Here is a 10,977-nt window from a genome sequence, read left to right on the forward strand (position 1 = left end):
AAAAAATGTCGCACGAGATTTTTTTTTTGCAACTTAGAGCCATACAACACAATTGCATTCAGAGAGCTACAACATGGAGTGCTCGATTCTCGGATCCCTATCCACAATGAGGTTGAAGGCCATTAGGAGAGTATGTATTGATTTTTTTCCACCAGCACGATATGAAAGCGACTACATCACTTTATCCGTCTTCTATTGATTTGTTGCAATAGAAAAAGCGCATTAGACAATTACTATTTTGGAACTCCAACACCCAAGACGATACCAGCAACACGCATCCCCCGCTTAAAAGAGTGATGTCTTGAAAGAGTCATATACCGCACTATGCATTCATTTCGATTTCTCGGCAAAGACGGCAAGACTACTGTATATGAATCTAACTACAGCTATGGCAAATGCCCCATCCTCACTCAATTTCTTGCACACCTCGATTTGCATAGTTGACATAGTTGATTTTACGAATCTAAGATTACTTTTTGGCGCTATTACGAGGTGGAATCCTTGGAAAATTTAACAAGTTGATGGTCCAAAATTGACGCAAGTAGTAACTTCAGACTTGTAAGTTCTTAGAATGATGTCTTACACGTTCTTAATATTGTCCTTCTGATTTTATCACAGTAGCAAAAGTACGGAATCGATTTTGCAATGCCTTGACTGGTTCTCATGCAACTACGTAATGAAACCCAAGGATTCAACAACAAAAATGTCGCATCAGTCGAGTTCATAATCTTTTTTATCAATCTCGCGTGAAGATTTTGCATTTTTTTTTATGCGGGGGTACAAGACAATCGCAACCACCAACAAAACAACAAACGAGAATATAAATAACAACGGCGACCCAAATGCCGGCCCAATCCTTTCCAAGATGAACCCGAGAAACGAAAACAAAAACAAAAAAAGAAATAAAGTCTTACCGCAAATTTGCGAAGGACTACGTACATTAATTTATTGAGGTATCAAAAGAATCGTGTGCCTTCCCTCAATGACTTACTAATCTTTCTGGATGCCTCACAGGCACCTTAGTACAGGAATCATATTTCCAAGTAAAACGCCTTACAGAGTTTAAAGATTAACGACTTTATTTTTTTCTGTCGTCATGCGTTATGATTTTTTTCCAGTCAAGAGACTTTTTTTATGTCAAATGCATTTTAATCCCGACATTTCTTTTCATTTATTTATTTTGACAAAAACTTCCTTGGATCCGAAGTCGTTAGAATTGTATAAAGAAATTTTCTTGTGCAAGATATGTACTTCACTGAACCCCGGTTTCGCTCTCTCCACCTAATTTCCATTGTAGCGAGACGATGTGTGGTGCTTGCCAAAGCCCACTATGGAACTATAGCTATAACATTTTTCAACAGGGAACACCAATTACCCCGTACTGAATTTGATCAACACAGGTGAGGGGGTGGTACAGCACCGTCTTGTGATGTTTTGACTGAGTGAGTTGCATGCGCTAAAATCTCGGAACATCTAGGATCAGAGGAAATTATTTCCCCACTTTTTTTCTCCCTCTTTTTTTGAGCTATTTATTCCGGTGCGGAATTTGCTACAGCCAGCCGATCTTTTTCATTCGATGTCGAGAAATTCGTTGGGTGTCGTGTCGCGTAATTTTACAGACTACGACACTCAGACTGCCATCCTCCAAACATGTCACTTTTAGACTCCTAAATGTCCCACTTGAGTAAAACTTAGTTACTACCTCAAAGACTTTGTTATGTGTGAAATGCAAGCTTCTGAACCAACAGTCGAACAACTAACGACTACATAGGTTTTCAAATGTTTTGCGCTAGTTTTAAGGAAAATAATCAAAGGCAATATTGAAATGGTTCTGACACCAGCTAGTATACATGTAGTGAATTAGATACTGGCCTGCTATGTTGATGATCGAAACGGCCTTAAATAGAAAGTTCATTTGTTACATCGCCATATTTTAAGACGCTTGACCCAGGGCTTCTGACATGTGGCTACAAATAAATGCATATGCAACTTTCAAACCATTAAGTTCTCATAGCCTATTGCCTGCACAAATCCTCAAAATACAAAATATTTTAAACTTGGCGGAAATAGTGAATCGATCTATTTTTATGGTAACAGATTTGACAGGAGGATTGATTACTTTCTTCTTTGTTTAAGAAATCTTACAATGCACCTTAGAAAGATTTCGTAAATATTTGACAATTGAGCAATATATTTCTGTTGGGAAGTTTACGAGAAACATTTTATTGCAAAAGTCATAATTTCTACCTCTTTTGGTACGGCTTCCACAAATCGTTTGTCATAGACATTACCATGTACTGAATTTTATTGTTGCATTGTTTTTGACCTATAGATATTAATCCATCTCTTTCATCGGATGGAAAATTTTGAGGTATTTCTAAAGTTGCTACCCCTTTTCTGGCTCAGTACTGCATTTGGATAAGCGTCTAGGTAAATTGAAACATGTGAAGTGGAGACTAGTTTAAAAGTGTGGTGGTTATGGTTTGAATCATTTAAAAAATTGTGGGATTGACCATTTGCAACTTTGTGTTGCCTCTAAAATTTTGACATTTTGTGTTGCAAAATTCCTCCCTTCATAGAGGACTCCTAGTTTTGAACAGTGGTTCCGCATTTGAAACCATTCATATGGGTCTGTATTTCAATGTAACTTATTTGATTACGTGCCAATGATTGAACTTTTGTTGGCATGTACTGGCCCATAAATAGAAGTGTTATGGAAAACATGAGAGTAAATCCAAAGGAATTCCATTATTGGTGAGAACGTGCTTTCGAATTATGGACTAGCACAAGCTCTACATCCCATTATTGTTCAACGTTTTTTGTTATTTCGAAATGCAAACAAAGATGTAAGGGCTCGAATTCAGTTCTAGACCACTTCACTTTTATAAAAAAAAAAGAGGACCACTTTTAGGACATGCATAAACCAAAGTGCCTTTTACCATTGACAAGCAAACGTTTTACTTTTGAGTTTTTTTGACTGCTATAGATATCCGGTTCTTTGGTTTCTCACTGTTGAATCTGAAACTACAATTGTATGGGTGAAGTATACGTGTGACTCCATGTGACATCTTTGAAGTTGACATTCCGTTATTATAAGTTAGTGCCATTACGTTTTTTTAGTGGCACAATGCGAGCGTAAATAGGGATTGCAATATTTAGCAATTGTAATTACGAACTAATAACAACTACACATATGTACATAAAAATTCAATTTGTGTTAACCACTGCGTGAAAGGCATATAAATGTAAATAATTGAACCTGTAAGATGACCTAACATGTAGAACATTCTAAACTATTATTTCATGTTCGTAAAACATAATGACGCAGACTTTGCATTGTTTACCAAAAATATTAAAACTCAGAAAACAATAGAAAAGAATTTACTACAATCATAAAATATGTGTTGGTTACATTCAAGAAGCCAAACTAATTGAAACTGATTGTGGTTAGCAGATAATGTAAATATACAAGTTCAACGTGGGTGGTGGTTTTAGAAATTCACATGCCGCATTTAACCTGGTACTGTTCAATTAACAACAGATTGCTATTATGTGATGGAGCTGAGAAAGGTGTCATGAGAATATAGTCATAGGGCTGAACTCAACGGTTTTTAATATATCTTCTCCCACTTCTTGAGAGTAGCAACTGCATGATTGATAAACAGTACCAACGGAAGAACAAATACCCACTTTCATTGTTGAAGCAATCATTCTTTTTTCTATTTTGGAAATCAAATTTCAAAGCGTGGGGTGGTTTGTATACCTTCATTGACATCTCCTTTCACCAATTCCGATTGCGGAAAGGAGCGAAATTAAGTTTTTTAATTTCAGACTAGAATTAATTTTAGTTCATTTTCCAATTACATATTAGGGATGGTTGCAATGCATTTATCAACACAATTGCAATTTTGTTACTTTCTTAATTAACTGTGGTGGCTGCATTTCAAAACCATGGTGGTGATTGTGGTAACAAGTAGACGTGAAAGTGAAAGTTGAGGGTTTGTCACACTAATGTGTTCCACAATGAAATTGTGGTGTGGAGAACACGTTTTGCGAGGGGTAGAGAGTTCATTTCATACACAATGTTGCTAGATTGTGGTGTAAGATGCGATAGACATCGTTGACGTTGGTAACCCATGTGGGCAGTAATACCACACGTGTTCTTTCGTATAAGATATTGGGAAGATTATATAAACTCAATCTGTTTCCTTGGGTTTAGAATTAAATGAATATCCAATCAACAACTACAACAACTACAACAACTACTCAATACGAATAAAATAAACAAACAATGAAATTCAATACTGCTATTACCATTGCCGCTTTTGCCGCTTCAACACAAGCTGCCGCAATCCCCTCCAATGCTGACGCTTTAGTTTTGGCTAGAGACTCTGACAAGAAAGTCTTTGAAATTCCATTGGACGCTATCTTTGAAGCTGAAGCTGGTTTGGTTAATGGCACATTTTCAACCAGCGCTTCAGGATATGCTCAATTCTTGAATGTTTTGGGAATCAATGCTACCTATGCTTCCAAGTTAGGTTTTTATGAAGGTGAGTCTACCAATGATGTTTTCAAAACATTTGCCAAATTGATTGGAGCTCAAATCTTGGGTGGACCATTGGAAAAGAGAGACTTGTCATCAATTATTCAATCAGCTGCTATTCCCCTCCAAGCTTTGAACCAAGCTATCTCTGATCTCTTGAGTGGAAAGATTGGCAGCTCTGCAGAAGATTTTGCCAAATTGTTGAAGATCTTAGGTATTGATGCAGCTACCGCTGCCGAGTATGGATTAAAACAAGGAGAGACTGTGTTGCAGTACATTGAGCAAATTGGCAAAATCATTGCCGCGGAAGTTGCTGCTGGTCTTGGAAAGCTCGCTTAGTGGATTTTAAAACCACCCATTATTTCACTTTGCAATACCGCCGGTTGTTGGTTTTTTTTTCTAATATACTTCTTAAGCAAGTGAACCGTTTTCGTTTCTAGTTCTTCAAATAAATATTTAAAATCCAATTTTATTACTCTATCACGTTAGCAAGGAGTTCAGTAATATACACTTAATTACCTGTAATAGGCTCCTATTAGAGTTAACAGTCTGAAAGCATTTAATCTTGAATGGATATTAATGGATGTATTAACTAGTTTAAATTTTTATAGAGAACTATAACGTATGTAAGCAAATTCGACTACACACTTCATTATGCAGCAGCAGCAGCAGCAGCACCAACTGCACCAAAGATAGCGGTAAGGTCCGTTGAAACAATTCCAACAATGTCAGCAATATCTTGAGCTGATTTTCCAAGAGCAATGATCAACTCAACAACTTCAGCGGGAATAGAATTATCACCAACAATTAAAGGAGAAATAGTTTGAACATCTTGAAGGATAGTTTCAACGTCGCTTCTTATAGTAGAGAGATCAGTGAAAATAGGTGAGATTGAATGAGCGGCAACAGTAACCGTAGCAGTTGGAACTGATTCAGCTGTGGTTGGAGTTGGAGCAGCAGTTGCAAAAGCAAGAACGCTGGCAATGGTAGCGATTGTGGTGAATTTCATTGAAGTGATGTTGCAAAATATGCTGTTCAGAAAGGTTTCGTTAGTCATTTGGCTCACGAAAAAATCAAGCCATATTTATATATTACTGAAGTTACTTTGCGATATGAACATTTACGTTCGGTATCACTCTTTAACATTTTAGACTTCATTTTGTGTTTTACATGAGCGGCGTTAACGAACAATAAAAACAATCCAGTCGAAATTCAACACAGTCATCTTTGTAATAGAAAGTTCCTATTATTATAGTCGTGGTAAAAAATACCGCCCGTAATATTTTTCTATATCTTTCAATAACAATAGGTATTGTTCTGTGGATCCTTTCGCCTTTGCTATTCTGGAACAATAGATTATTTCTTTTCAATTGCCGACAACGTCCGATGAATTGAATGAAAGCTATTGTTTTGAACACCACAGTAATTTTGCTAAGCCTTTGTTCTAACAATTTACCCGACTTCTAGCCGTTTCCCACCTTATTCCGCACATGGAGAGCCATAAAATGGAAGTTTCTTTTGTATAGTAAAATGACAGGAAAACCCTTAGAAGAGCCCAACGTCAGTTTTTTGCATTAGAGGCTTCTCATATTAATATTTTATTAATCGATTCTGTTAGCTGTGGCCTCTAGAATATTGGGTGAATTGTAAATTATTTCTTTGCACAATAGCAAAGTATTTGCGATGGCAGAACCGAGGTTTCAGTTTTGCCGGGGGTACAAAACGAATTTTGTGCTCCAACGTCTAAAAAGGAAACGTTTCATAACCGCAAAACGTTGTCCAAACTAACACAATACAATTTTTCCGTTAATATCGATAATGAAAATTTATTCAAATTGCCGCTATTCTACTGTTCAGTGGAGTCTTATCAAAGAAAGTACAATGGAACATCTATTAAATTATCTGCAGCTTCGGTTGTTACCGAATGGCTTTTAAATTGTCATTTTACAGAGAAATCACCAATGTCAGACTTGGTTTTGATGTAAAACGAATTCACTTTCAATGCTGGACCAAAGCTGCAGTCTAAAATTGCTCTAGCCTACACAACGAGAAGAATATACTCAAAAGACAGCAAATCTACAGCAAAAGTTTCTCAATCTTAAATTAGTGTGTATTGATATAGCTATAAATGGTCCTCACGAACTATAATTTACTAGAGTACAGTTCAAAATAGCATAAAACAGTTATTGATGGACACCAAATGTGCTGTTAAGGTTTCTTGAGACATCATGAACCAAAGTTCCAACATCTTTGGAGGTTTTTGAAATATCAACAACTAAGTCTCTAATTTCAGCAGGAATAGATGAGTCTCCAATAACCAAAGGATAAATAGTCTCGGCATTTTGAATAAGGTCTCTGACATCATTTACTAAGGAAGCGACTTGACCAAAGACAGGTATAATTGACAGAGGATCGACAGTAACTGGGGCATCTCGAACGGCGATGTCGTTTCCTGAATCAGCCGTGGCATAAGCTAAAATAGTAGTGAAGGTGGCAACTGAGATAAATTTCATGGTGGTGGTGGAATGACTTGATGTTGGTGAGTCTTAGTTTCGAGAATCGAGTGAAATGTTTACTACTACTTATATACTCTAACCACTTTGTTACTTCTTTAACATTGTTTATGTTCTATTTGCTCGAGTGCTGCCTTGAAGGTGCGGATTTAACTGTAGTACAAAGACAACAAACAACTTCCAACTCGTCAGCATCACTTAAACAATAACTATATTTTGAGTGACATTTTCAGTATTTGAAATTGCACTATTGTGTTTTTGTATTATCCGACATCCTCAGTATGATAACTAATTCTTTGTTGCAACTGTTTCATTGTCATGGATTAAATGTTTGCACGTGTACTTATAAAATTCTTTCCGCAATCTTTTGAAATGTCTCTACTATCGTATTGAAAATATCACAAACACCGAAAATAAATGGAAATAGTTATATCTTGAATGTTTGATTTATAAGATAATATACGTGGCTGCCGTTAGGCACAAAACACTCGAATAAAACATAGGTTATAAACATAGGTTATAAACATTTGGCATTGTTTGAATCGTTATCTGGGTTTAATTGTTTTCCAAATATTTGCTCAAAACGCCTTGAAAAAATTGAAATGCCACATGGAAGATGATCAATGATATCGAATTGCTAGATCGCTTCCCAAATATCTGGTCATGACAATCGCTTGTGGAAATCAACCAGCAGACGTAGAATTTATAATCACTTGCTCTAAAGCTTTACGACAACACAAAATATACATACTTCCCTGAACAGTAATGAATTTCCCGCCAAGCTTTCTATGGAGATGGGAAATACGGGGAGACACTATTACACAGGTTAATTTGTTGAAGTAATGACGGAAATGCCAAAACAGATTTGTTTTTCTGAAATTTCAGGTTTGTGTCACTAAGCGGAAAATTCCATGTGCCAACAGTTTTAAGAAATAGTTAATTTAACCGCTCTGCATCTCTCTATGATGTCGCTCTGCATTTACCCGTTTAATGTTTGCCACAACTAGAGGTTCTGCGATTTAGGACAAACTAGTGGTTTACTGAAAAGACAAGCAATAGTATTGTTACTTTTTTCAGATAAATTGTGGTTGCGTGGAGGAAATCTCCCAATTCCAAAGTGAATCAGTTAGTGGCACAAAAAAATGGTTTTGCAATGACTACTAAGGATTAAAGTTACAAAAGACGCTGAGAGAGTTTATGTGCTTCCTTCTTTCTCACCATCTAGTTCACACTGGAGTGAAGTCGTTGAATGAGTCACACAGTTACGACATTACTCTTTTCCAAACGCTGCAATGCTACTTGGGTCTTTTGTTTAGGTCTGCTACTGAAATTACAACAAAAATCCAGATTTCCACAGATTACCAGAGTTCACTTCGCCTTCACTTCCCTTTGTGATATGTTATAAACGCATCATACTAATATGATGTCTACATTAATAATTACAGGAGGTTTATATCAGGGTGAATTCATAAAAGCTATACATCTCGACAATCAGTCGCCTGTCGTCTGCAAGTTGAGCATTAGCCTAGGACACCTCTAATTGTTGGTACCAAAGATACCACTAAGGTCAGATGAAATGTCACCAACCAAACTTTCAACATCTTTAACGGACTTGGAAATAGATGAAATTAATTCCCGAAGGTCTTGTGGGTAAGAAGCATTACCAGAAACCAATGGGATAACAGTTTGAACATCTTGAATGATGGCTTGGACATCCTTTTCTAATTCTTGAAACTCTTGGAAGATTGGAACTGATGATTGTCTTGAAACAGTAACGTCACCGGTTGGGGCAGCTGGAGCAGCATTAGCGACAGCAACAATGGAAGCAATAGTAGCAGCAATAGTAGTGAATTTCATTTTTGATTTTGATAAAACTTGGTTGATTTTGATAAAACTTGGTTGATTTGTTAATTAAAACTTGCCAATTTTGAAAGAATATTTGGGTGAATTGGTTGGATATTTATATTCTTTGGTTAAGTGCTGTGCTTCCTATTACAGTTCTCCCTCTTCTTACACATTCTTTTTGAAACAGTTTCGTAGCCGCGGCATAAAAGCTATTCCCTTGTATCATTGAACCCAATTGTGGTGTTACATATGCCCACGACTTTATCAATAAACAATGGACTTGTTTCTTTTGTTTGATTAACAACACGAGCTGTAAAATCCGTCTCAAAACAAAGAAATTAATGGAGCCACGTTTTCAACAATAGCATTTGGGTTCACTCATATTTTGTTAAGAGTACAATAAGGTGGAAGCCCACCGAATTTAGCCATGAGGATCAACTCATTCTTTATTGCTATTGAATATCTACCAATCCACCACACTTTTTGAAGTTATTATCCTTTAACCGATACCCGGTATGTGTTAACCAAAATGTACTTGGGATGTATTAAAATAAAATTGACTCTTCAACACGTGGAGTAAAATACAATAATGATCCCCATTATTGTTTTTAAGGCGTGGTTTGTATCTGTTTAGAAATGACACATCCGTGTGTTGCCGTCTTATTTGTCTTTGCACTGGAAGGGTCTGTCATCCAAGCTATTTATAGATGGCTAATCAGGATTGCAAGAGGTAAGTTCACATGTAACTCACCTTTTGTTCAAAGGTTATAGCTCATTGGCCAGGTTATTCCGTCGGAGTTTCAATTCAATGTTCTTCATGAAACACGAGCTCAATAGTTTCCTTTATCCAGAGCAATTATTACGCAGATTTATTGTTTGAAACGGTTTTCATTGTTCGTAGTAATTATCACGTTGTTTTCATTGTTTTTCTTTAAACTGCATTGTTAATTGTTTATGGTGCGTCAAAATTGATCATTATTGGAACCAATAACTGAGGCAGGTTCATTTCCGTCTTCGAAGTTTCTGTTTCAGAAAGAGCAGATGCACAATTTTTAAGTGTAACATATCCCAGATTAGGCTCTGGCAGTTATAGGGGTTTTTTGAGATTTTAGGGAGTTAGGATCGTTAAGACATAGTTTTTAGATACAAATAACCAACGAGAAACAGAAAAATTTCCACGTGCTTGATACTCATCGATTCTCTTTGGACAAGTTTTCTTCTTTGTCTACAGTTTTTTTTTTAGAAGGTTGAACACCGGTATGTAAGGAATTGTTTACACTGTTCTAGGACGGACTTTTTGTGTCCCATTTTGCCACATTTTTTTTGTTTTCCGTTTAACGGTTTTCGCAACAATAGAGTTACCGCTTTCCTGTGAGGAATTAATTTTTTGACATGTTTTTATTTGTTAAATGTCCACGGGGGAAAACTTGTCTATATTGTGGTTCAACTAAATATTTATTGGATTATACGCCATTTCTCATGAACGCCACCACTTTTGCGAGGGCTTGAATATGCCACTGAAAAACTGTGTGCTCTTCACTTTGTGAACAACACTGTTTCGACACTGTGGCTCACAATCTTCTCATCGATTCGGAGAACTGAAATTTCTCGACTCTACGGTTTTAGTGGATAATGTGAAAATGTTATTTCTCAACATCACTTCTCCGTCATTTCTTAGAGCTTTAATTTGAGGAGTTGTGTATAATGAATTTTACAAATAAATTATCATTTCAAAACCCTTGAGAGGCTAGTATTTCAATTTATCTATAGGCTCCATCGCTTGTGTTAAAACGAAACATTCTCCTATCTTGGTTCTGTTGAGAATAATCAAAAGTATGGCCTGTGAGCCATGAAGTAATTGCTGAAAGTCAGCCTCCGACGAACTTTCTCATCTAGTCTCTGTCATGACACATGCCATGGTGCCTTTTGCAATTGCACTGTATCTCAGTTATCTCAATGTCGTGTATACAAATTTACAGACACTGAAATTTGTCATTACACAAATCCAATCACTCTTCAATTTTCGACTTCACTAAAAAAATCTCATGACATGATAAACAACGACAAGATTCAGCT

General features: G+C 36.5%; 4 protein-coding genes across 4 annotated transcripts; 1 reads left to right on the forward strand and 3 right to left on the reverse strand. All coding sequences in view use genetic code 12, as the record gives it.

The window, feature by feature from the left end:
• Positions 1-4,291: 4,291 nt before the first annotated feature.
• On the forward strand, positions 4,292-4,882 carry CORT_0D02940 (hypothetical protein; the record flags this gene model as incomplete). Its single annotated transcript, XM_003869226.1, has 1 exon — positions 4,292-4,882. The coding sequence occupies one exon, from the start codon at positions 4,292-4,294 to the stop codon at positions 4,880-4,882; it is 591 nt and encodes a 196-aa protein (XP_003869275.1).
• Positions 4,883-5,195: 313 nt separating this feature from the next.
• CORT_0D02950 (hypothetical protein) lies at positions 5,196-5,600 on the reverse strand (the record flags this gene model as incomplete). Its single annotated transcript, XM_003869227.1, has 1 exon — positions 5,196-5,600. The coding sequence occupies one exon, from the start codon at positions 5,598-5,600 to the stop codon at positions 5,196-5,198; it is 405 nt and encodes a 134-aa protein (XP_003869276.1).
• Positions 5,601-6,726: 1,126 nt separating this feature from the next.
• CORT_0D02960 (hypothetical protein) lies at positions 6,727-7,056 on the reverse strand (the record flags this gene model as incomplete). Its single annotated transcript, XM_003869228.1, has 1 exon — positions 6,727-7,056. One exon carries the CDS (start codon positions 7,054-7,056, stop codon positions 6,727-6,729), a length of 330 nt encoding a protein of 109 aa, XP_003869277.1.
• A 1,536-nt stretch (positions 7,057-8,592) lies between these two features.
• Positions 8,593-8,913, reverse strand: CORT_0D02970 (hypothetical protein; the record flags this gene model as incomplete). Its single annotated transcript, XM_003869229.1, has 1 exon — positions 8,593-8,913. One exon carries the CDS (start codon positions 8,911-8,913, stop codon positions 8,593-8,595), a length of 321 nt encoding a protein of 106 aa, XP_003869278.1.
• Between the last annotated feature and the right edge of the window lie 2,064 nt (positions 8,914-10,977).

Source organism: Candida orthopsilosis, assembly GCF_000315875.1.
Source record: "Candida orthopsilosis Co 90-125, chromosome 4 draft sequence".
Taxonomy (NCBI): domain Eukaryota; kingdom Fungi; phylum Ascomycota; class Pichiomycetes; order Serinales; family Debaryomycetaceae; genus Lodderomyces; species Lodderomyces orthopsilosis.